At 37.6% G+C, this 27,319-nt stretch overlaps 1 protein-coding gene across 1 annotated transcript; it reads left to right on the plus strand.

Moving 5' to 3' along the window:
* NOC3L (NOC3 like DNA replication regulator) lies at positions 1-27,035 on the plus strand. The gene is made up of 21 exons (XM_005698233.3): positions 1-127; positions 1,353-1,560; positions 4,017-4,149; positions 5,010-5,167; positions 5,771-5,824; positions 7,154-7,284; positions 8,301-8,462; positions 8,835-8,928; positions 10,917-11,092; positions 11,497-11,625; positions 15,643-15,774; positions 18,152-18,232; positions 18,565-18,665; positions 20,877-20,949; positions 21,035-21,098; positions 21,185-21,256; positions 21,594-21,775; positions 23,031-23,159; positions 23,836-23,933; positions 26,100-26,184; positions 26,534-27,035. The coding sequence occupies exons 1-21, from the start codon at positions 119-121 to the stop codon at positions 26,660-26,662; spliced, it is 2,400 nt and encodes a 799-aa protein (XP_005698290.2). The 5' UTR covers positions 1-118; the 3' UTR covers positions 26,663-27,035.

The raw sequence follows: 27,319 nt of genomic DNA on the forward strand, positions 1-27,319 counted from the left end.
GCAGTTTCCGGCTGGTTCAGTGTTGCTGATTTCGCACGTGTGTTTGCGGGTTCGGGATTCCTGGATTACTGCTGTCACTGGTGAATTTGTCCAGCCGGGGTACCCTGCACACTTAAGGATGAAGGCCGTGAGTGTCCTCAGAAGCCTGGTCCCCGCGGCTTAGGACCCTGTTGGGTCACAGAGTCGCTGCCGTTGTATGGGGTGCGGCGACAGTGGCCTAGATCAGGGGCACCCTGGGCTCTCTCCTTGGAGAAGGCGATGGCGCCCCACTCCAGTCCTCGTGCCTGGAGAATCCCAAGGACGGGGGAGCCTGGTGGGCTGCAGTCCATGGGGTCGCTGAGAGTCGGGCACGACTGAGCGACCTCACTTTCCCTTTTCACTTTCATGCATTGGAGAAGGAAATGGCAACCCACTCCAGTGTTCTTGCCTGGAGAATCCCAGGGACGGGGGAGCCTGGTGGGCTGCTGTCTGTGGGGTCGCACAGAGTCGGACACGACTGAAGTGACTTAGCAGCAGCAGCAGCAGCAGGGCTCCCTCCTGGCTCTCCGCGCTGTCAGCTTCCTCTCCCTTAGACCTGGCTCCTTCTTTTTCACCCACTGTGCACGCTTGGCTTCAGCGGGCCGCAATGGCACTAGCACGAAGTCTTGAGTTCATAAGGTGTCAGACTTGAAGAGTTCTTCAAGACCATCTTTTGAACCCGTTATTTTACAGACGAGAAACGGTCCTGCTTTCAATAAGTTTATGAGTCTTGGGACCTAAGTCTTTTTGTTTGTTTGTTTTTTTCTTCCTAAAGGTAAGGATATAGAAAAGCAAATTGTAATCCACATGCGAGTTCAGTTTTGTTTTCCTTACTTTTAAGGGTCTTTGTCTTGATCTCTTTAAGCTGTAGCTTCATCAGTAATATAACAGCAGTCACTACATCTAGGCTGTTGGCGGTAATATGTTAGAGCACTTTGTAAACAGTTAAGCGATATGTAAATGTCACTTGTTATTGCCTAAGACAGCCAACATTTTAATCTTAGTATGCCAAACTGCAAGTGTTAAGCTAGCCTTGAATAACCATTTACCAGTAACTCAGTGGTTTTTCACATGTTTTTGAGTCTTAGACCCTTTTGAACCGCTGTGATTTCTGCTCACTGTAAGAACCTCCCGTTGAACAACTGATCTGGCGCTGTTCTGTAGGATTAATGCCATAGTATGGTTTTAGCTCTTATCCGCAAGACCCGTGACTGTGAGACATTAAAATTGTGGAATTAGCCTAATGAAATAATCAACTCTTTTTAACCTGATTTTAAAAATAAAGTCATTTATTTTTCTGGGTATTCAGTGCCCCTTCTGTTGTTGTTTTCTAGAGAAGAAATAAAAAACAGGTTCCAAGCTTTCGGAAGTTGTTAAAAACTAGTAAAGTCAAACTTGAAAACAAGCTAAAAAACAAACAGTTTAAACAACAAAGCACTCTCAAGAAGTACCGTAAAGAGCAGAGGAAACTAAGGCAAGCTGTAAAAGATGCTGTGTCTAAGAAACCCGTTCCGTTGGAGGACCCAAAGGAAAAACGACCAGGTAACTGAAAACATTCCTGTGTTCCAGTTTCTATTGATTTGTTCTAAAATATTCTTCATGCAATAACTTTGCCTTTTAGTCATCACTCCTAGGGAAGGATCGTAGTCCTGTATGTTTCAGTCACTATGAGAAAACATTTTAATGCAGTATTCATGGTGAAAGAGACCCAGCTTCTGCTTTTAGTTTGTTTAGAAAGCAGATCTGAAGATTTTCAGTGCATATTTGGGAAACAAACTAAGAAAAACCATAAATAACTTTTGGGCATTCCAATGCTACCACTTTCCCATTTCACTGGCAGTTAGCTAAGGAAAAAGTATTGCTTTTCTCTAATGCATTCTTCACAGTGTTGCCAAGTATCACTTAGTTTTCTAAACTTCTGGCTTTCTTTTCACTTGGAATGAAATTGAGCTGTAACTTGTCAAGGTTATTCTTTTGTCACCCTGTTTAAAAACTCCCAAGTACTCAAAACAGTTAAGGAATATGATCATTCTGAGTCAGACCCATTTGGCTACAGCAGAACTTGTGCTTTCAGGGTATTAATATTTGACTATATCTGACTTTTCTTTCTTCCTGTGCACATCTCATTCTCTTACCCTGACCTGTTTAATTTGATCCATTGGCAGCCATGCTATTGTGATGTATAAAAGGGCATGGGACTGGAAGTCAGGATACCTGAGCTTTTCTCATGATTTTGTTTCTTACTAGTGGTGTGGCCTTCGTCTGTCACTTAATTTCCAGGTACTTCACTTATTTAAAAAAAAAAAAAAAAAAAAAAACAGGCCTTGCTTGAGTTAGATACGTTTAAAGATCTATCTAAATTTCAGAAGAATTTAAAAAGCATGATATGTTAGGTATTATATTTTAAAAATAAAAGCAAAAAATGTCTTTCTTCTTACATGTTGAACGTCTAAATTAAGTCTCTTAGGGAGTTGGGTATAGGTATAATGTTCAAGTGAAAGACCTGGGTTAGAGAGAACAGTTTTGCAAATTATTACTATATAGATGCTAATCAAAGCCTTTGACATGAGTAAAATCACCATGGAGACTGTGTAACATGAAAATAAGAGAACCCAGAAAATAATTTTAAGGAACGCCAGCATTTAAGATGTCAGTAGAAAAACCTGTAATGTGGTTTGAGGTGGAGCCAGAGAATTAGGAAGAAGACTTAAATTGTATATATCTTAGAAACTGAAAGAAACATGTTTCAAGAAAGAAGGAAACTTTTTATGTTCTAACATGAAATAGTCTATAAAATGAATTTTAATTTGAAACAGCAAGATGAAAAGTCATGTATATTGGAGCTTCCACCCTCTTGAAATGATAGGTTATCACCACTTGTAAGATGGGCTTACGCCAGCTGAGTAAAAAGGAGAAAAATATGTATGTACACATAAACTCATATGTGAACTATCACAGTAAGAATTAAAAGAAAAAAGAAATAGACTTTCCTTTGACCCAGAGATCTCACTGCTAGGAATGTATCCTATGATTATTTGAAAATATTTTCTAAGAGTATATATGCCCAAGCATGTTCATTGCAACACTGTTAATTTATGGCAATTATTATGGCATATACGGCATATTTGGCAGTATGGCAATTATGGTTAATTATGGCAAAAATATGGAAACTATAAGGGGCTTCCTTTATAGCTCAGTTGGTAAAGAATCCGCCTGCAATACAGGAGACCCTGGTTCAATTCCTGGGTTGGAAAGATGTGCTGGAGAAGGGATAGGCTACCCACTCCAGTATTCTTGGGCTTCCCTTGTGGCTCAGCTCGTAAAGAATCCACCTGCAGTGTGCGAGACCTGGATTTGATCCCTGGGTTGGCAAGATTCCCTGGAGAAGGGAAAGGCTACCTACTCCAGTGATCTGGCCTAAATAATTCCATGGACTGTAGAGTCCATGGGATCCCAAAGAGTTGGACACGACCGAGCAACTTTCACTAATTATGGCCAAAAAAAAATTATTTTGAAAATAATCAAAATGTTCATCAGCAGGGAATTGTTAAATGGTATAAAGGTATACAATATCATACAGTTGTTGAGACTGAGGTAGAACCATATTCTAGCTATATGATCTACAAGAACTATGCAGCAGGTGACACAATTATCATTGCTTCCTCCTTCAAAACTTTTTTAAGCTGCTGCATATTTTTCACTTACATGTAAATTTAACCAATTTAGGATGTATTTTAAATTCTTAGGCTTGGCGTAAGTGACCTGGTGTTTAGAATGCTCTTGGCATTTAGATGTAAGGGGTCAGAGATGCTAGCATTTTGTCTCATCCATAACAACCAAGTACAGCAAAGAATTGTCCTGCCCAACATGTCAGTAGTGCTCACTGGGCTAAGGTGGTTGAAAAACATAAGCTTTTCCTATTGTAGACACAAAAACACAGGATTCTATGTCTCTAATACTAATTCCTGATTTTTTGTTGTTGTTGTTGTTTGGAATAGGTAAAAGGGTTGAGAGGGAAGAAGAAGAAGAGGAGGAAGCCCTTCCTTTAGATATGATGGATGAAGATGACTTACAGTTAATGAAAGATTTAGGACAAAGAGCATCTTTTCTAACGAGAGACATTTCTTCCAGGTAATACTTCATTTAGATTACAGTCATTCACATCCTTTCCACTTAAAAACTTGGTTCTGAATTTTACTCAGGTGGTTAGTGCAAGATGCTGCTCATCTGTGAACACTGGAGTCTGTAAACTGTAAACCCTATTCTGTAAACCTTACTCTGTTTATTTCGTAAATAAAATTAGCTCATGAAAAAAGCTAATTTTACTTAGTATATATCTTTGTTTCTTTTGAGTCTGAATAGTGAAGTGTGCTAGTCTCTGTTTGAGGCAAAACAGCCCCGAGATCCTCATGGCCATGTTACCCATCTCAGTCACTGTTACCCTGTCATGCTTAGTTGCTCAGTTGTGTCTAACTCTCTGTGACCCTATAGACCACAGCCTGCCAAGATCCTCTGTCCATATAATTTTCCAGGCAACATTACTGGAATAGGTTGCCATTTCCTATTCCATGTTATCATATCAGGTAGGTATTATTCTGTTTCACAGAAAGGAAACTGTTTTCCCATAGTCACAAATAATGGATCTGAAATTTAAACTTAGGTGAAGTCCAAAGTCTATGCTATGTTCTGAAGTTTTTGGGGAAAGTAAAACATTTGTCACGATGTCCACGTTGGCTCTGTGGAATATTCTTCACCAAAAAAAGTCTGTAACTTCACCTTTATTTTGCCGCTAAAAGGAAAACTAAATGTAAGCCATAGTTTTATGGCTTTATATGATTCATTTTATTATACAAATACCTCTTATATTCCTGATCTAATTACTAATATCTTTATGCCTATTAAAGATTTGGTTAGTGATTTATTTTTATGTACTTTTAAAATGATAAGTCTCTTAAGTTCTTTTTTAAAAATATTGAATTTTTTTCCTGCAGTGAGCCTGTTCACGTCAAGAAACGGAAGCATGAAAGTGTTATAGATAAATATGAAAAAATACCAAGAACTCTGCAAACTGTGCCTGAGAAGGAACTGATTCACTTACTTCCTATCAAAGATAAAAGTGGTATAATCCCACAGACCAGAGAGAAACCAGGTGAATCTGATCAGCCTGTGTATTAGGTTAAAATTTTGGTCCCTTACTAATATCACGTTCAAAATTTTCTCATTCAAAATTTATTTTATTTTGACTTTTACTCATATCTACAAAACAGGATAGCTATAGTTAGTCATAGAGCAAAGTTGACAATTCTGGCCGGAAATACAAATGATTATCTCATAGTACAATTATGCCCATTGTACTGGGCATACAAGCTGAAGCTGAAGCTGCAAGGTTAAGATGATTGTTTTTGGAGTATTTCATTTTTTTGTTTCTAAAATTAGAAACATACTAGTCATCCTTTTTTAGCCTTTTTTTTTTTCCCATGTATTTTTGTGAAATAAAACACAGAAGTCGGGGAATCAAAGATGTGAAGTTATGTGGTTTATCAAAAAAATCCACCCATAAAGCTACCATCTGGGCAAGAAATACTGCCAGCACTCAGAAACATCCCTTCTGCTCTCCTTAATCACTAATTGTTCCCTCCTAACAAAAGTAACTATTTTCCTGAGTTTTATGATAATCACTTTCCTGATTTTCCTTGTGGTTTTACAACTTATGTATGTTACCACATTTTTAATATGCATATTTTCCATATAGTTATTGACAGTAACCAAGACGAAGAGGACCAAGAAGAGATGGAACCTGAGGAAGGTAATGATATGCATCTTTCTAGTTACTAAATTGTTAATCGAGAATTACATTTTTTTTTTTTTACTTAATAGTGAATTAGTTTTAGATACAAGCTGGAATGTGCATTTTGGAGTACTGGTCATTTCAAGGTCATTTTGAACATTTTCCCACACTTTGAAAATCTCACCTTGTGTAATTTGATTGTTTGTTGCCCTTCCTATGGAAAATTTTATGCAGTTATGTTTGGTGATATCTAGGCATGCATGGAGAGTCTGATAAATTATTACTATTTTGAATTCTTTTTAATCGTAATTTAAGGACCTGCCTACAAATAACTATTAACTTTTTAGCCTAAAGGATAAAAATGACTCTGGTACAAAGTTATTTTGGCTCTTTCTTAGAGCAGTTATACTTTATGTATGTCTGTTTTACATAACTAAATGTGGGTTCTAATAGTTGGACCAGTTCCAATCACAGTTAAACTGAAAGAACATATTTTATTGTTTGAAACTATATTGGTTTGGAATTTGTGATAAAACAAGCTTCTTAAATTTTACTTTGTCTTAGCAAACCTTATTAGTGTAAATGAGATTACGGGGCAACTCTTTTAATTGTTTTGGGTCATCCTTCATAGGCTTATAACAGATTATGCTTATGTGTTTGTTAAATCTAGTTCCATGTAAATTTCTTAAGGAAGATGTATTTTGCATAGAGTTGAAAACAGAGGAGCATGTTTTGTACTTTTTAAAAACTAAATCAGATTGTTCTTTCTCTTAATTTGTATGAATTATTGTGGGATTATTAGCACAGTGGGCTTCCCTTATAGCTCAGTGGCAAGGAATCCCTACCAATGCAGGAAACGTAAGTTTGATCCCTGGGTCAGAAAAATCCTCTGGAGAAAGGAATGGCTACCTGTTCCATATTCTTGCCTGAGAAAGCCCACAGACAGAGGAGCCTGGTGGACTACAGGCCATGGGGTCACAAAGAGTTGGATGGACATGACTTAGTGACTAAACAACAGCAACAGTTAGCATAGTACTTAAGAATAAGAACTCTTAATCCGACTACCTGGATTTAAATCCCATTTCTGCCAGATATTTGAAGTTAGGCAAGTTACTTTCTCTTTGCCTCAGTTTATCTACAAAATGAGGCTAATGATAATGTTTGCCTCACGTAATTGATGAGAGATTTATATGTATTAATAGTAATCTTGGCCCATGGCAAGTACTTGGTAAAAGTTAGCTATCATTATGGTTGTTTTTTACTACAAGAAAAGTATTTTAATCATTAAGATTCTTGGATACTTGTAAATAAAGAAATGTTTAAGAGGTGAAACCTAATCTATTTCAGAGACAATTGAGAAGCCCATTAAGGAGCTGACATTAGAAGAACATTTAATTGAGAGGAAGAGGAAGCTACAGGAGAGGAAAATGCATATTGCAGCTTTGGCATCTGCCATATTATCAGACCCAGAAAGTAATGTGAGTATGACTAATTTCCTTAGGCTGTTCATGTTATGTGGTGTAATAGTCTGATCTTTTAAGATTCTCTTCTTAGCTGTAAGCACACACAGAAAGGAAGGACATTAACAAAATGATAGTAACTGAATTAAAATAAGAGAGTACATAGAACCTTAGCCTAATCCAAATCTGAACTTTGTTTCTTCTGTGATCTTAGAAAAGTTGCTTGAACGTTCTGAGTCTTATTTTTTCATCTCTAAATGAAATATTGGACTATACTTGATTGATGTATGTGACAGTATATTTCAGAAAGTATTTTTAGGGAAGTAGGACACACATGTCTTAAGAAAACTCAGTGCCATTTGTGGCAACATGGATGGGTCTAGAGATTAGCAGACTGAGTAAATGAAGTCAGAGAAAGAATATCATACGATACCACTTATGTGTGGAATCTCAATAAATGATACAGTTATAGAAAACAGATTTACAGTTACCAAAGGGGAAAGGGGTAGGGGAGGGATAAATTAGGAATTTGGGATTCAGATATAGATGATTATAATCTCTATATAATATAGATCAGTAACAAAGACCTACTGTACAGCAGAGGGAACTATATTCATTATTTTGTAATAACCTATAATGGTAAAGAATCTGAAAAAGAATACATATATATTTGTATGTGTATAACTGAATCACTTTCTGTACACCTGAAACATTGTAAATCAACTATATTTCAATTTTTAAAAAGGTAGCATCATTAAAAAAAGAAAATAAAAAAAGAATTTCTAAAAATAGATTAATAAATGTAAACTTCTTAAAATCTATTTTTTCTAACTGCTTTTTTAACAAAAATTTGATGAACTTACAACTTTAGTGATTTATGTGTTGTTAATGTGAGCAGTGTCTGGAGTTGTCTGTGGCTGCACTAGACTGTGAGCCATTGTGGAATTCCACTTATTGTGCCAGCTGTGTGGTGGGTTTCTTTCGTTCATAATTATCTTCCATTTCTCTAGCCTTATATGTTGTTTCTTTAACAGATTAAAAAATTGAAAGAATTACGTTCTATGCTGATGGAGCAGGATCCTGATGTGGCTGTTACTGTTCGAAAGCTGGTGATTGTTTCTTTGATGGAGTTATTTAAAGACATTACTCCTTCATATAAAATACGACCCCTAACAGAGGCAGAAAAATCCACCAAGGTAATGCTGGATATAACTACTACACAAGATAAGCTGAAAACTTTGCTTCGCTAGAGACAGGAAAAGGGCTTCCTTGATAGCTCAGTAGTAAAGAATCTGCCCACAATGCGGGAGATGTGGGTTCAATCCCTGGGTCGAGAAGATCCCCTGGAGGAGAAAATGGCAACTCCCTCCAGTATTCTTACTGGAAAACCCCATGGACAGAGAAGCCTGGCAGGCTACAGTCTATAGGATCACAAAGAGTCAGACACGACTTTAACAACTGAGCATGCAGAGGTGGGAGAAATAGTGGGGGGTACTCATATTTTGTGCTAATTTAAAAATGGATTTTAATATTTTGATATAAGAAAATGATCTTTTTGGTCTCTTTAGATCCGCAAAGAAACCCAGAAATTAAGAGAATTTGAAGAAGGCCTGGTTAGCCAATACAAATTTTATTTGGAAAATCTGGAGCAAATGATTAAAGGTATATTAAAAGCCTCCTAAGAGTGTGTAGCACACTGAGCTGTCATCGGGGGGGTGAACTCTGTCTCCTGTCCTGTGTGTTGAGTCAGTGTAGTGTATGATGAGGAACAGAGTCTATAGTCTGACTTCCTGAGTTCAAGTTCTGGTTCACCTCTTAACACCTGGGATAGGCAAAGGACTTAACCTCTCTGTGCTGTAGTTTTTCTGTCTATAAAATGGGAATAGGAATAGTTAAAGTACTATTCTTTAATAGTATTTTGATGCTTTTCTTTAATAGGAACAATCCAATCTCATCGAATTGTTGTGAGAAGTGAATTAATTCATAAATATAAAGTAGGATTCTAGTGCCTGTACTAGACACTGTGCATCATCAGCTATCAGTACTAGTATTGTCATTGCTGCAGTCCTGTACCTAGTAAATAGTTGTATGTTTCCTGAATTTGTGAATGGTTGGAATTTATTCTACTGTTTTTTATTTGGAAGGAATAGTCAGGGGAGAAAGATAATGTGATTGGATGTAATGAGTGCCTTGAAGATGGACTTAATATTTGCTTTCTCTTCGTTCAGAGGAGAAAGGGCATAGGAATCATTCTGACATGAATGGGGAAGAGATTTCTTGCCAAGGCAAGGAGCTTTCATCTGACCCAGTTGGGCTCCTTTACTCAGTGCTGAGTATAAGCATCACCCAGCTGCCCATCTCAGCTGCAACAGAGCTGAATCTGTTGGCCCAGTAAGGACATGGAATGGGGTGGGTGGCGTGGATATTGCTTCTGTGCTCTGTCATCCCAGCTGGAACCTACATACTAGCATTTATTTATCTGTCATAATGTCTTCAAGATTATTCCCTGTTGCAGTGTGTGTCAATATTTTCCTCCCTGTTAAGGCTGAATAATATCCAATTGTGTGTACACACTACATTTTGTTTATCCATTCATCCATCCATTATGAAGTCTTGTCAGTTTTAAGTAAATAGAAAATATTGTTCTTAATTATGGTGAATGCAGTCTGTTTGAGGAAAAATCACATTTATGAGAAGCAAGTTCAAAACAAAGGCACTTGGGGAATTCCCTGGTGATCCAGTGGTTAAGAATCTATGCTTCCTCTGCTGCGGGCACGGGTTCGATTCCTGGTAGGGGGACTAAGTTGCTGTATGCTTTGCGGCACAACCGAAAAACTAATTAATTAAAATTTAAAAGGTCACTGTCAAAAAAAAAAAAGTCACTGTCTTTCTGATCTCTGGCTGTGTATGATGAAGAGGGAGGTGTGGAACCTACTTTAGAAAAAAAAATTGGCATATTTTCGTATATTCAAGTATCTTATATTCAAGATACTCTGTTACAGTACATTACAGAGTATGTTGGAGAAGGCAGTGGCACCCCACTCCAGTACTCTTGCCTGGAAAATCCCATGGATGGAGGAGCCTGGTGGGCTTCAGTCCACGGGGTCGCTAAAGTTGGACTCAACTGAGCGACTTCACTTTCACTTTTCCCTTTCATGCATTGGAGAAGGAAGTGGCAGCCCACTCCAGTGTTCTTGCCTGGAGAATCCCAAGGACGGGGGAGCCTGGTGGGCTGCCATCTTATGGGGTCACACAGAGTCAGACACGACTGAAGCGACTTAGCAGCAGCAGCACAGAGTATGTGTGTAGATATTTCTAGAAAAATGGTGCTGTGAATCATCAGTTATTCTGAAGAAGTTAAACCTCTTCTGGACCTCTTGGGTAAAGTTACCGCAATGAACATTAGCACTAAGCCCAGGGAAATGATGTAAGATCCAAGATTCTTGTAATTGTGGGGAGAGTCAGGAGATGAATGATGGTAGGTAAATATTAGTGATAACATTTGTACTTGTGTCTTAAGTGTAGACAACTCTTATTTAAGAATGCAGATGGTATGTTGATTTTTCATATGATTGCCTGTTAGTGTAAAAGAAACTAATTAATTGAAATTTTAACCAGTGAGTAAAGTAACTCCAGTTATCTTTTGTTAGACTGGAAGCAAAGGAAGCTGAAGAAAAGTAATGTGGTTTCCTTAAAGGCCTACAAAGGACTGGCAGAGGTGGCTGTGAAGAGCCTGTGTGAGCTGTTGGTGGCCCTGCCTCATTTCAACTTTCACAACAACATCATTGTATTGATTGTCCCTCTCATGAATGACGTGTCAAAATTGGTGGGTTGCTTTTGCTTTTCCTTAGCAGAAAATCCAAGACCATGTGATTATTTTTTTCCTCTCTCTCAAAATTCTTTTGGAGCTCTTATTTATTGCTAAAATGGAGTCCACTAAATACTGTCTCTTCAAGAAAATTGTTTGAAAATAAGTTTGTTGCAGCGATTCTGAGTAGTAGCTGGTTTTACACTCCGGGGAACATCAGGCTTGTGTCTGTACACATTTGGTTGTCACAACTGTGGTGGTGGGAGGAGGGCGTTGTTGCCGCTGGATCTGGTGGATGAAGGCCAGAGAGGCTTCTAAACAACATATAGGACGGGCCCCCACAACAAAGAATCACCTGGCCCAAAATGTCAGTACTGCTGCAGTTGAGAAACACTGGTTTAGTGTAACATTTTATTTTTCAGATATCTGAAATGTGTTGTGAAGCAGTGAAGAAACTATTTAAGCAAGATAAATTAGGCCAAGCTTCCCTGGGTGTAATTAAAGTGATATCTGGTTATGTGAAGGGCAGAAATTATGAAGTTAGGCCAGAGGTAAGCCTTTCTTTTCTCACCTCGCATTGTGTTTGTTTTTAAAGTAGAAAGTTAATTTTCAGTTGTTATGAAGCATTTATTTTTTGTAGAAGTGTATGAACTATGAAGTGAAAGTACTCCCCCAAAGTAACCACTCGTAACAATTTGGCATGTATCCTTCTATCATAGACATTTATGTATACAGATAGAGACATGCTGCTTATATTTTAAAATAAGAAATGGGTTTATACAATGGAAACTATTCTGGAGTTTTTATGGATTGTGGATTTATGTAAAGGGCTATCCCATTCTTTTGAACATCTGCCTTAGTATTCCTTTACGTGAATATGTAATTCCCCACTTGAGGGACGGCTGAGTTGTTTCTAGATTTTTGCTATTACAGTCAGCATAGAAAAAAAACATCTTGGCCATGTTATTTTTTCACACTTGTGTGAATATTCTGTGAGTTAAATTTCTTAAGTGTCGATACTGTGTCCAACAGTATATACATTTAAATATTTGAGAGAGAAAATCAAATTGTCCTCCAAAAACATTTGAACACTTGTGTTCCCACCAGTAATGAGTGTCATTTCCCTATAACCTACCCAATGTTGAGTATTTTCACTCTTTAATCTTTGTTAGTCTGGTGGGTAAAAAATTGTATATTAATAGCTTGTTTATTTTGTTCACACATTTTTCTTAGTAAGGTTTTGCTTCCTTTCATACATTTATTAGTCATGTGAATGTTTTACCTGTTGTATTGTTTGCCAGATTTTTTCCTCAGGTATTTTTCTTAATGATATGTTAGTAATTTTTAAAATACTCGTTTATTTCAATAAAAGCTATGCGCTAGGCACTATTCTAGGTCCTAGGGATAACGTAGTGAACAAAAGAAATGAAAGGTCTGTGTTTGTTGAGCTTACATTACATAGTAAGCATATTAAATCTTTGCTATATAAATTGCAAATATTTGTTGCTGTCTTTTAATCTTGTATTGTGGTCTTTTTGCCTCATGGAAGTTTTGCATTTGAATTATTTTATGGAATTGATTTTTTTTTGTATTCAAGAATATGAGGTATCTTCCTTTATGTTCTTAAGTGAAGTTTTATGGTTTTCTTCCTATGGGCCTTAGATATCTTTGTTAATTTAATTTTTTACTGTTTTTTAACTTTGAAGTCTTCCTTTGTCATCAAACCCTTTTCATCCCCCAAAGCTGATACTTTTTGCTGAACTGCTAAAATTACAAATATTGGGCTTAAATATTACTCAGAATATTAGAGTAAGTAGATAATAGGGCTTGAACATAAAACTGGATGTGAGGAAACACTTTTATTTTATCGATGCTAGAATCTAAACTGCTTTCTTTACTTTCTTGGTATTTGTTTGTTTTGTATATTTATAGTTTTTACAGCGATTTTTTTTTTAAGGTGTATGACATGATGATTTAATATCTGTATACATTGTGAAATGATTACCACAGTCAGGTTAACACATCCATTACCTCTCATAATTACCTGTTTTTCTGTGGTGAGACTATTTAAGGTCTATCCTCTTAGCAAATTTCAAGTGTATGATGGAATATTATTAACGGTAGTCACCATGCTGTACATTTGATACCCAGAACTTATACACCTCATAACTGACCAGTTTCCTTATTTCCTCCACCCCCTGGCAACCACCATTCTATTCTCTGGTTCTGTGTGTACCACTTCTTGAGATCATACAGTATTGGTCTTTCTGTGTCTGGCTGATTTCTCTTGACATAATGTCTGCCAGGCTCATCCACGTTATCACAGTTTGCTTTATTCATTCATCTGTCCAGCAGACATGCAGATTGTCTCCATATCTTGCCTTTTGTGAACAGTGCTGCAGTGAACATGGGTGTGCAGGTATCTCTTTGAGATACTGATTTCATTTCTTTTGGATATATACCTGGAAGAGGGATTGCTGGATCATGTGATAACGGTAGTTTTCAGTCTCTTGAGGAGACTCCATACTGTCCCATCATGGCTGTATCGGTTTACGTTCCCACCGACAGCGCACAAGGGTTTCCTTTTCTTCCTAACTGCGCTGAGTGCATGCTTGAGTGCTTAGCTGCGCAGTCGTGTCTGACTTCTTTGCAACCCCATGGACTGTATCTTACCAGGGTCCCCTGTCCATGGGATTCTCCAGGCAAGAATACTGGAGTGGGTTGCCACTCCTTTCTCCAGGGGAATCTTCCCGACCCAGGAATCAAACCCGGATCTCCTGCATTGCAGGGGGACTCTTTACCGGCTGAGCCACCATAGCCTTTCTGACAGATGTGAGGTGGCATCTCACTGCCGTGTTTATTTTCATTTCTATGATGATTATGCTGTTGAGCATCTTTTCGTTTGTCTGTTGGTCATTTGACATTCACCTTCTTTGTATGAAGACATACATAAATCATATGTGTTTAGGTTCTTTGTTCTTTTTTAAGTCAGGTTATTTTTTTTTTCCTATGAGTTGTTTGAGTTCCTTGGTATTTTGAATACTTACCGTATACATGGTTTGCAAATATTTTCCCCCATTCTGCAGGTTGCCATTGCATCTTGTCAGTGGTCTCCTTTGCATGTGAAAGGTTTTCAGTTTCATATAGTCTCAGTTGTTTGCTTTGCTTTGTTGCCTATGCGTTTGGTGTTATATCTAAAAAATTAATGCTCAGACCAGTGTCAAGGAGCCTTGCCCTTGCGTTTTCTTTTATAGGGGTTTTATGGTCTGGGGTCTTACATTTCAGTCTTTAATCCATTTTGAATTAATGTTTATAACTGGTAGGATAAGGGACCAGTCTCAGTTCTGTGTATGGATATCCAGTTTTATCCAGTTTTCCCAACACCAATTTTTGTAGACTGTCCTTTTCCTGTTGTGCATTCTTGGTTCCTTTACCAAAGATTAGTAAGGGACCATGTGCTGCTTTCTTTGATTTGGAGTTATTTATTTGGGGAGGGGGCTTCCCTGGTGGCTCAGCAGGTAAAGAATCCACTTGCAGTGCAGGAGACACTGGTTCGATCCCTGGGTTGGGAAGATACCCTGGAGATATTTTATGAGCACACAGAATATCTACAAAATACTAAAATCTTCTGATACCTAGAATGACTTCAGGTGCAGTATTTATGCTTTTCATTCTTCCTGGCTTCCATTCCACACTTTAAATGAAATTCTCAGCTTTCTTCAAAACGTACGTATAAGAACTTCAAAATAATACAGACCTGTAGTTCTCCAACCACCACCCCCCGCCCCCGCCCCGCCCCCAGCACACACACACAGACTGCTGCTGTAACTGCAGGTCAGTAGAGTGGTTTCTTCCCCAGAAAGTGTAGGATTTTAAGCCCCTTTGTCTTTGTATTTGGATGGCCGCTGTAGCACACAATACATCAATTTCTGGATTAGTTTCTGATTTATTTTTTTTAATGGCTTAAGGCAGTAGTACTCATGGTCCCTGGACCAGCATCAGCTGGGCCCCTATGACAGACCTGCTGAATCAGAGACTTCGGAGATGGGGTCTAGCTGTTTGTGTTTTAACAAGCCCTTTGCGTGAGTGTGATATTTGGAAAACCACTGGCTTAAAAAAATTGTTTTGAAATGAATAACATTAGTCTTCATATTATTTTTTTATTGGGGGAAAAAGATTAGAACTGTTAACTGCAGAATTGAATCTGATTTGGGAAATGAGAGCTGGTTTAGAGATATCTAAAACATCCTCTGCCCCCATGCTGGTCCAGCCTTTCCAGGCCTGTCTGCTCTTGCAGTCCTGTCTACCAGGGCCACATTGTGTGTATTACGTGTATTTAGACAATGCTAGTGTCCAATCATAGACAAAAATTACTGAATATGTTTAACAAAAAGATAATAGAACTTTGTGTAAAATGTGATAAAAGATGTTGCAAAATTCTTTTGTTTTTTGGATCTTTTTTTTTTTAGCTTGAAGGAAGGAAATAACATTGTTTAATGCTTATTCTGTTTAAAGTATTGAGAGCAATATAAATATTAAGCTGTGTATTTGTGTTTTTTCAATAACAGATGTTAAAAACATTCTTGTGCCTAAGAATCAAAGAAATAGAAGTGAAAAAAGATACAGAGGATATCAATAAACCAAAAAAGTTCATGACTTTCAAGGAAAAGAGAAAAACTCTCTCAAGAATGCAGAGAAAGGTTTGATTGATTTCCTTTTTGGTTTTAATTGATTTTAGAGTAAAATCAACTAGGCACAGGTAAAAATCATAGTTAAATCATAAATATAAATATATTTAGAGGATTTTGTTTTCCCCAGTTATTGCAAAGAAATGTTTTATGAAATCAACTGTAATTGACAATTTATTAGCAAAGAGAGCAACAGGTGAAAAGGTTTTCTTGCCATGTTGTCTATTATCCTTTGGCTTTTTCTTGCCATGATGGCTTTTAAGGTCGTCTTAGATTTGTTGTGATAACACAGATCCCTTCCTTAAAAGAAAGGGTGTATTCATGTGAAGTTGGCAACAAAATAGGTTTTAATTGAATCTTGTTTCTCTGTTGCTTTTTATTTGAAACCCAGATTGAAATTCCAGACTTTTATTTATTTGCTATGGGACTTTGTAAACTTTCTTTTTTTTTTTTTTTTAGTGTTTTGAGAAATAGAGCTAATAATAGCTCTGCCTTGCAGGGGTCACTGTTCAGTTTAAATAGAATAATATAGGAAAACCACTTAACGGCATGTACAGCACTGGGTGTACTGTATAAACGTTGGTTACCACCACCACCAGCATCATTATGATCTCTTCTCTCAAAACATTTCTAAACAGTTTATTAGGTTATCCAAATGGGTTATTAAGAACAAAATAAAAAGTCATTTCCAGGAATATCCATCTTTGAATGGGTCTAATAACTTTTGGAGAGTGAAAAAGTTGGCTTAAAGCTCAACATTCAGAAAACAAAGATCTGGCATCTGGTCCCATCACTTCATGGGAAATAGATGGAGAAACAGTGGAAACAGTGTCAGACTTTATTTTTTGGGCTCCAAAATCACTGCAGATGGTGACTGCAGCCATGACATTAAAAGACGCTTACTCCTGGGAAGAAAAGTTATGACCAACCTAGACAGCATATTCAAAAGCAGAGACATTACTTTGCCAACTAAGGTCCGTCTAGTCAAGGCTATGGTTTTTCCTGTGGTCATGTATGGATGTGAGAGTTGGACTGTGAAGAAAGCTGAGCGCCAAAGAATTGATGCTTTTGAACTGTGGTGTTGGAGAAGACTCTTGAGAGTCCCTTGGACTGCAAGGAGATCCAACCAGTCCATTCTGAAGGAGATCAGCCCTGGGATTTCTTTGGAAGGACTGATGTTGAAGCTGAAACTGCAGTACTTTGGCCACCTCATGCAAAGAGTTGACTCATTGGAAAAGACCCTGATGCTGGGAGGGATTGGGGACAGGAGGAGAAGGGGACGACAAAGGATGAGATGGCTGGATGGCATCACTGACTCGATGGACGTGAGTCTGAGTGAACTCCAGGAGATGGTGATAGACAGGGAGGCCTGGCGTGCTGCGATTCATGGGGTCACAAAGAGTCGGACATGACTGAGTGACTGAACTGAACTGAATAACTTTTGAAAACAAGACAGAAATATCAGAGGGAGGGGACACATGTATACCTGTGGCTGATTCTTGTTGACGTTTGACAGAAAACAACAAAATTCTTTAAAGCAATTATACCTTAGTTAAAAAATAAATTTTGTAAAAAGACAGAAATATCAAAATAGACGTAGTGATTGTTAACAAATGAAGGTTAATATTTAAATTATTTATACTACAGTCTCCTAATGTAGGTGGGACATGCCCGTTAGGAATAGCATGTATGTGGCTACCGTGGGGAATCAGAGATTCTTAGCAGATCTTTAACAACTTCACTTGAGGGGAGAAAACTCTATTGCTCAGTCAGTCCCCTTTGTCTCAGGCAATGTAGCAACCACTGTTTGCTGCTCTTACAGCAGGAGGGAGTGGGAAAAGATTGTTTTTTTGTTGAATTTCTATATATTTAGTATCTAGTTTTATGCATTGTATGTAAATAAGTTTGGGAAGTATTGTTGATGACTGGTTTCCACGTTTACGTGTTTTCACAATAAGAATTCTTTCTGGGCTGAGCATGTCTTTTTTTCTTTTTGAAAGAATTTAAGTTACAGAGAGTAACAATAGAATTTAAGTTACAGAGAGTAGTATAACATATCCCATGTACTTACAATTCTGAAGAGCAAGTATTAATGCACTTCAGTTTTTTTTTTTTTTTTCTTGAAAAGAAAGAAAACACTGGTGATGGAGTTGGAGTCTCTTTGTTCCTCTCTCCAATCCCATTCTTCTGCCTTCCTCCTTGGAGGCAGCCACTGTCATAAATTTTGTTTGTGTATGTTTCTTATCCATGTTTTTCTATTTTTGCTTGTATTTGTATCTGTAGACAATCTATGGTATTGTATGTGTTTTATAATACTGATATATAATGCATCTCTGAAGCTAGCTTCTTCACTCAGTGGTACATCTTTTTTTAAAAAATCTACTTTTAGTGGAAGAAAGCAGAAGAAAAACTAGAGAGAGAACTTCGGGAGGCAGAAGCTTCAGAGAGTACTGAGAAAAAACTTAAACTGGTAGGTGATTTCACACATTCTCTTATGCTTTTAAAAAGGTTTTGTTAAATGATCTTAACTAGAGACGTTGTTTCAACTTACAGTTATATGACTTTGGTTTACTTCATGGGGCTTACGTGTATGATATGCAGGAAATGTTAATCTGATTGATGATGGTAGTTTTAGGAAATAACAGGATGTGTATCTTCATTCTGTTTGGTTGAAACTCTTAAGGTTGAATAGCGAGGAGGGATGGGAAAAGACAGAAAAGACTGGGCATTCGAAAGTGATAGTTTCGGAAACTTGGGAGAAAGTGTACTAGGTTACGCTGAAGTCGATTTGTCTGTTCTCAGCACACGGAGACTCTGAACATCGTGTTTGTGACCTACTTCAGAATACTGAAGAAGGCCCAGAGGTCACCTCTCTTGCCAGCAGTTTTGGAAGGTCTTGCCAAGTAAGGGCTGTGTAGGTTGAAATCTTTTAAATTCTTTCTAAATAAATAAAACCAAAATACTCATGAATTTTAAACAGGGCTCACTAATGATAACCTCGTGTCCTTCTCGGTTCTCGTTCCATTTTTCTTTGTTACTAGCCTTTCCTTGAAACTGTTTGTAACACTACACATTTTTTGGTTTCCTCATCTCAAACCTTTAATTTTTTTAATCTCCTTCACCAACTCTTTCCTCCTGCTTACTTAGTTCTCACTGTCGCTAAGATTTATCCCTTAATTCTGGTTTCCTTCTGCTCTGTAGTCAGTTTTTAGTCTTGTATCATCTGTTCCTCTTAAGATAGGTCTTTTTGTATTTTCCTGTGAACCCTGATGAACCTGTTGGGGGATGTGAGCCAGAGTTATGGTTGTCACATGCTGCTTCTGCTGCTAAGTCGCTTCAGTCGTGTCTGACTCTGTGCAACTCCATAGACGGCAGCCCACCAGTCTCCCCCGTCCCTGGGATTCTCCAAGCAAGAGTACTGCGGTGGGGTGCCATCGCCTTCTCCACGTCATAATAGTTTTCGACAATTATTTGAGATATTGTCCCGTAGAACAGTGCTATCTAATAGAAATATAGTGTGAACTACATATGTAGTTTAATTTTAACCACATTGAAAAGGAAAAAGAAACAGTGAAATCATTTAAGTATATTTTACTGAATGTATTTTATCTAAATATTATTTTGACATGTAGTCAGTGTTAAACATTAATGAGATATTTGGCATTCCTTTTTTCATAATGTATCTTCAAAAAGTGGTATATATTTTACATTATAGCATATCATCTCAGTTTGGACTAGCCGCATTTCAAATGCCTGATGGCCAGTGGCTACCATTGTTTGGCAGCCCAGCTTTAGAGATAGGACTAATGTCTGAAAGATAGAGAAAAGGCAGATTCTGTTCAATATAGAAATTATTTCCTGATGACTAGAGCTGTTTGGTGATGAAATGCTTTGCCTCATAAGATAGTGTGGTTCTTGTCATTGAAAGAGAGGTTAGTGAGAGATTCAAAGAGAAGGTATTATTACATTAGGGAGGACCTGTTTGTTTTTTCAGTGACCAATTTCTTTTTTTAAACAAATTCTTAATAATACTCTATTAATACAAATTCAAATAATGCAGTTAAAAATTAAAAGATCATAAGTTCCCTTCTTTCCTTTCCAGTATGTAAATCTGCATACCTACCTTCTTTCGTATAGATTGAATCTTTTACACAAATGTATACTGTCTGTAACTTTTCTTTTTTTGATAAACAGTTATTCTGGGTATCCTTCCTTGTTAGTATATTCAGACCCACTTTTAGGTTCATGATACTCCATTTTATGGATATATAATACTTTATTTGATCAGTCCCCAGTGCTACACTGGAAATAGCTTCAATGTACTTGTGTACATTGAAGGTCAAAGAATATGTTCATTTTAAATTTTGATAATTCTTGCTGTATTACTTCTCCAAAAGGTTGTACCAATGCACAGGGAATCTGTGCCCTCTAAGGTCTTTCCTTCTAAGATTTACTTAGTGTCAAAGGCTCTTGCACTAATACTGAAGAGATATCCTGACTTGAACTACTTCAGTGCCTAACATTTTATAGTGTGCAGAGTGCGCTGACATTTAGTAGCTCGCATGATTCTTTAACTCTATTGAGTGATCTCAGTTATTTCTAGAAATAAAAGGCCAGAATTTAGGATTATGTAGGTAATTAATTGAAGAGCCTGAGCTGGACACTAGGTCCAACATTTATTTTAAGCTTTCCTAGGGTTCGTTTTCTTATTAATAGCAAAATGTTTCCTTTCTTCCTTCTTCCTGCCCCATTTTCCTAGAAGCTGTAACTGATGACTCCTTTGTTACTTAGAACATCGCTTGGGCACCTAGTCAGCTTGTCTCGGAGAAGTCGTTTGCTCTTAGCAACTTCTTTCTCTGAGCAGGAGTATTTTTGAAATATATTTAATTTGTTTAGTGCCTCATATACTCCTGCTGAGTATAGTGTCTAGTTGTGAATGAGTTGTCCAAGAGGCCAGTATGAATTAATGAAAAATATAATCACTGTCATCTCTAGCATAGGTAACATTTTGAAACAAGTAATATTAAAAACACGGTTTTCAAGTCAAGTTTAATTTTTAAGCTCTTTATATCTATGTTTACATTGCCTTTTAACCAAATTTTGTTTGATTCTAGGTTTGCTCACCTTATCAATGTGGAATTTTTTGATGATTTGTTAGTAGTTCTACATTCTCTCATCGAGTCTGGTGTAAGTAACTCTACTAATGAATTACTTTTTAAGATATAAATTGTAGTTATTCTTACTATCCTTTTTTTGTCATTGTCTTTTGAAGGACTTAAGCTATCAAGAAAGTCTTCACTGTGTCCAGACTGCTTTTCATATTCTTTCTGGGCAAGGTAAGATAGTTTCTTGACCAAGTTTTGTTTGTCTTGGCCTGTGGAAGCTGTAACATACCTAATTGATGTTTGTTGTTATTTCAAAGGTGATGTTCTGAATATTGATCCAATGAAATTCTATACTCATCTTTACAAAACACTGTTCAAGTTACATGCAGGTACGTATGTTTAAGATAATGTGTCTTTAATAAATCTTTATCTTTTAAGAATATGTTATGACTGCAGTTCTAGTCAATGAGAATTGAGAAATAGGAGCTGGTACATAACATGCTCGCCTGCCAGTGCCACAGATCTGTATTTCAGAAAACTTTTGGAATTGACTGGAGATGAATTCCAACTCAGAGCAATACATGGGCAGGGTAGCACTGCTTCATCAATTAGGGAGATGATGTGGGACAGGTACGACAGGTTCATCTCAGATTTTTCAAGTGCAGTGAAGCTGCAGAATGAAAAAGGCTTGAGACCAGCCCTGAAGGGTCTTACCTGCTATTTCAGGTGCTACGAATGAAGGTGTTGAGACCGTCCTCCAGTGTCTTGATGTCATGCTGACTAAACGCAGAAAGCAAGTTTCTCAACAGCGGGCCCTTGCCTTCATCAAGCGCCTTTGTACCCTTGCTCTTCACGTGCTTCCAAATTCGAGCATTGGCATTTTAGCAACCAACAGAATATTAATGCATGTAAGTAGGGTGCAAACAAATAGAGTATAGTTCTTGCTATGTAACAATAGTATTTTGTTTGATGTATGTCTTTTCCCCCATTTACATTATTATTTTAATTATAAAAGTAATTCATATTTGTGGAAAGATTAGGTAATAAAAGAAGTACGTAAAATTATGAAAGGAATATATTCCACCCCTACTGACACTCTCCAGAAATAACCATTTTTACCAGGTGGTGCGTATCCATCCAGAAGACTTAAAAAAATTCATATATAAATGTGTACGCTAAATGCACACAAGTGGTAATCACTCAGTCATGTCCAACTCTTTGCGACCCCACAGACTGTAGCCCACCAGGCTCCTCTCCATGGGATTCCCCAGGCAAGAATACTGGAGTGGATTGCCATTCCCTTCTCCAGAGGATCTTGCCAACACAGGGACTGAACCCTAGTCTCCTGCATTGCAGGCAGATTCTTTACCATTTGAGCTACAGGGAAGTCCTAAACACACACAAACAGAATTTTTTTTCTTTTCATGGAGAGGGGATTATAATAAACATTTCTGTTCTACAGCTTTTCTTTTTAACACTTACTGGTGGCAGACACATTTTTGTGTCAGTAAAAATACAGCTACTTTGTCTTGTTAATGACTGCTGGTTTAACATGGTTCTTACTGTGTGAAAGCACTGTTACAATGCTTTGCAAAAATTAATTCACTTAATCTTCATAGCAACTCTGAAGTAGCTACTATTTCTCTCATTTATAGATAGGAAAAACTGAGGTCCAGAGAAATTAAGAAACTTGCCTAAAGTGACACTACTAGTAAGTTGCAGAGTTGAAATTTGAAATTTAAGTAATCTGGCTTTTATACTTTGCATTTTTCTTTTGATGGATGTAAGTTGTTTGCTTCTTTGCTATTATAAATGATGCTATAGTGAATATTCTTATATGTGTATCTAATGTAATTATTTCTGTAAAAAGGATTCCTAAAAGTGGGGTTGCTGAGTGAAAGAATATCTGTTTTCTTTTGCAAGATGAAATGAATTATTTTCAAAGCAAGCTAAGAAAATATTCTTTTGCAATTTTTGTTCTGTTAGGGAGCAAACTTAAATTGCAGAAATTAAAACTAGGTATAAAGTACATGTACTTTTATCTCTTTTATAACTATAGAACCAAATTATGTTTAAATGGAAATAAAAGTACAGAATCCAATAGCATCCTTAAAATTAATAATATTGTTTTAATTAGTCCTTCTTATTATGACATTTTTGCAGACTTTCCCTAAAACAGACCTGTTGCTTGACAATGAATCTCAGGGAAGTGGGGTTTTCCTTCCTGAGCTGGATGAACCCGAGTACTGCAATGCTCAGAACACCGCTCTTTGGGAATTGCATGCACTGCGGGTAAGAGGGCCCCCCACCCCAGCCCTTTCCTTTTTGTGAAAAATATTTTTCAGTTTTTTCCCAAGTAGCTATAATTCCCAGAGAACTTAATGTATTTTGTTTTGGGACTACCTTTCGTACAATTCCTGTCTTGATATGCCACGTCTCACTTTGCTCTTGCTATTAAGGTGCTGAGATGCATTTTCTAAGGAAGCAGAAAGTGGTGACAGTATTGTAGCGTGAGATTTCCTGAAATCTTTCCCTGACACTATTCAAAATAGAAGATTCATTATTAGGCATATTTGTATTGGGTCCTATCCAGGGAGACTTTGGAAGCCTGCCAGTTTCAAGAGGGTTTCACCCATGTTGTGACCCTATCATGTGAACAGTAGCATTCAAGTGGAAATACATTTCAGGAAACCTGTTGTAAACTAACTGTTTTTACTCTGAAAGAGAAATTGCCTTTTGATTTTCCTTTTCATACTGTAAAAGCAAGACTAAGCTACATCACTTGGTAGCTTGGTCATCAGACTTGTATTGGAATCTTGTGAGCAAAGATACTGTTCTTTCTGTGGGTAGGTGGTTCTAATGAATTAGATATGCATTTGTGGTTTTTAGAAAAACTGGTGTTTATTCAACTGTGGCTTGTGTCTTATACTGACCTGTGCAAAATGTGGTTGTCCTCTTTCCCCTTCAGCGACATTACCATCCCATAGTGCAGAAATTCGCCATCCACCTCATCACCGGAGCCCCTTCAGAAGGCTCGGAAGCGCTCAAACCAGAATTGAGCCGAAGGTAGTATTTAGTGTTGCCTTATAGAACTGCGGATTTCAGCTGATAGCTGTTTTGACTATGAGAAATCTGTTTTTTACAAAGTAATAGATTTCAAAATGGAAAGTGGTCAGTTGGTCATCTGGATTTGGTCCACTTCATATTCTTGAGTTATTCCAAGGAGAAAACATTGCTAACTGAGATTTGGTTTGTTTTGAATAATTACTTTTTTTTTTAGTTATAAAAAGTTTCACACATGCAGGTAAGTAGAAAGAATAGTGAATCCCCAGGTGCTTATTATTTAGGTTCAACGTGTACTAAGATGATGCCATGTTTGCTTTATGTGAAGATCCCTGAGTCTAACCAGACTCCCTTTTTCCCCCTCTGAATGGTTCTGCTAGGACCAGAAAGGGAGAAGCGAGGAAGCAGAGAGAAGTGCTTTGAACCTGGCCACCTAGAAGGCAGCAGTTTCTCTTGTTAGCCCTCACAACTATCCTTTTGTGTCCCCTGACCAGTCAGAATCTGGACTGGCACTTATAGTGTTCATCTTTCTCTTCCAGATGGGGAATGGGGGTCCTCCTAAAAGAAGTTTCTTTACCCACAGCTTTTTATTCTGAAAAATTTCAAAAACTACAAAGAAGTTGAAACAGCAGTAATTATTTTTTCTCCTCCCCACCCCCACACAAGATCAATTAGGAAATACTTCATTCTATAGAAAAGAAGTCACCTTTGTGATAGTCCCACCCTCAGAATTAGTACGGTGCTGTAGATTTTCCCCTTCCTTTATAGCCCCACTAGTTTCTTTAATCAGAGACCGCAGACAGGTGGCCTGAAAACAAGATTTTTCTGGCCTCTTCAGTGTTTGGACAAAAGTCTGATTAGTTGCTATATTATAAAATTTGGGGGGATTCACCTAAAAATCACACTTCCAGCCTCTCTTGAAGTACTGGGAGAGATGATAAAACAGATCTGTATCTTTACATCATAATAGTCAGCTACCCACCTCTCTTAATGAAGTATAAACTGTAATTTCCTATAAACCCTTTTCCTTCTGGGTAGGATAGAGTTAACCTTTGCCCTTCTTCAGTCTTAGATCATTAAGGATTCATTTACATCCAAGGGTATAGACATTTATTCTGTCCTGATTGGCCTCTCCTGGCTTCCAATCCAAGCAAACTGAAGAATTACGCTGTTGGAAATCCGTGGAAGATAACTCCATGCCTTGTGTTCTCATGACTAACAACACTTAGTTGCATATCTTTCACATAACTGATTGAGTTGGGATTTGATCACATTAAACTTGAGATCTTTTGCTCAGCCTTCTTTTTGTTCAGGCTTATATTTATCAGTGTATACCAGAACTATCTGAGGTGGATTTAGTTGGATAATGAAGTTATAATATGGGGATTTAGGACTTATTTTATATGTGTGTTTTGCTGGTTTTCAAAGAAGACAAAAACACTAATTAGAATAGATATATGCATCCTTAAGTTCAACACAGCATTATTTACAATAGCCAAGAAATGGAAGCAACCTAAATGCCCATCAATAAATGAATAAAGCTGAAACTCCAATACTTTGGCCACCTCATGCGAAGAGTTGACTCATTGGAAAAGACTCTGATGCTGGGAGGGATTGGGGGCAGGAGGAGAAGGGGACAACAGAGGATGAGATGGCTGGATGGCATCACCGACTCGATGGACATGAGTTTGGGTGAACTCTGGGAGTTGGTTATGGACAGGGAGGCCTGGCGTGCTGCAATTCATGGGTCGCAAAGAGTTGGACGTGACTGGGTGACTGAACTGAACTAAAATGAATAAAGAAAGTGAGGTATATATGACTAGAATATTACTCAGCCATGAAAAAAAGGTATTAAAGCTTGCCCTTTGCAACATGGATGGGCATAGAAGGTATTATGCTAGGTGAAATAAGTCAGAGAAGGACAAATACTGTATGATTTCACTCTCAAATGAACCAACAAAACAGAAATAGTCATGGATACAGAGAACAATGAGGTGGTGCCAGAAAGGAGGGGGTTAGGAGGAGAGAAGTAGGTGAGGGAGATTAAGAAGTATACATTGAGTACAAACTGTTTTCTCTGGGTAAGATCTAATTCTTTGGGTACAATCTAACTTTTCAAATTATACAGATAGATTGGTGCCTTTACATTTCTTATGTTTGTTATTATAGATCTGCTGCAGAACTTTTTGAGGCTTATAGCATGGCAGCAATGACCTTCAATCCTCCTGTTGAATCTTCAAACTCCAAAAGGAAGGTATGTGATAGTTTTCATAATTTTTTCAAAAGATGAAATAAAAACTAAATGTCTCTTAGTAACTGATTTCAACTTGCTAAATTGTTTTCTAGGTGGATTTTTTTTTTTTTTTTCATGTTTAGGAGTTGATGGTAGGGTGAATTTCTGGGATTAGATCCCTGTGGAGATAGGAGACTGTTCCTTCGGTGTAGACTAGCTGACATGTCCAAGACGTGACGCAGCCCCTGTCATTGTTACGTTTCATGTGCTGCTTTGATGTCAGCTGTTGCCATTTTAAACTTAGCTCATGGCTTGTCTTTTGCTTACAGCATAAGCAGACTTTTAACTCATACTTCTAATATTTTTTCAGGATAAAGTTTTACAAGGGGATTCATTTTTGAATGAAGAGTTAAATCAACTGATCAAAAGACATTGCAGTCAAGTTGCTACTCAGTTGCCTCTGGATTTCACCAAATGTTTGGAAAAATCACTACGGTAGTAGAAGAATGAAGAGTCAGTGAACTTCATGCATATTTGTGTGTTTGTGCAGGTGTACATAAAGATATATTGTTAATCTTGAGGAGAAGGAATTGTCTTCTGCCTGGCACAGGGTTCTGCCCCAATCCTAAAAATACGCACAGGAAAATCAAGACAATGAGATTGCTTTTTACCTGTCAGTTACTCTTTATAACCAAATAAATCTATTTTTATTGCACCACCATGACGGAAGTGAGAAACATTCTAAATTTGAGTGTATATATATTTATGAAAATTTTTGAGAAAAGGAAAAACAGCTTGCAATTGGACACCAGGTTCTTTGGCTCTTACTGGACAATAAACTTCAAGAAGTCACCTAGTTTGATATATGGGAAGGACAATGGGCTCTCATCATGGTTGCTTTCATGGAAGGTTTGAGTGTGATTCTAGTCTCTCTGAAGTCCTTCATATTTTCTGACATCCTCTGGAGGCTGAAAGGGGAAAACTCCCTTCCAGGTGGAAAAAAACAAGGCTGAGACGTTACCATTCTGTCTTAAAGATAAAAGGTATCCAGTGAGGGTCTTTTGGGCTTCCCAGGTGGCACGAGTGGTACAGAACCCACCTGCCCGTGCAAGAGACATAAGAGATGCGGTTTTGATCCCTGGGTCGGAAGATCCCC

This window comes from Capra hircus, chromosome 26 (assembly GCF_001704415.2).
Source record: "Capra hircus breed San Clemente chromosome 26, ASM170441v1, whole genome shotgun sequence".
Lineage (NCBI taxonomy): Eukaryota > Metazoa > Chordata > Mammalia > Artiodactyla > Bovidae > Capra > Capra hircus.

Bases quoted from the DNA above. Each gene is read 5' to 3' on its own strand.
- NOC3L (XM_005698233.3), top strand. The intron at 15,775-18,151 runs GTTTGATTGATT...ATCTACTTTTAG, and splicing joins TCTCAAGAATGCAGAGAAAG to TGGAAGAAAGCAGAAGAAAA. The intron at 20,950-21,034 runs GTAAGTAACTCT...TGTCTTTTGAAG, and splicing joins ATTCTCTCATCGAGTCTGGT to GACTTAAGCTATCAAGAAAG.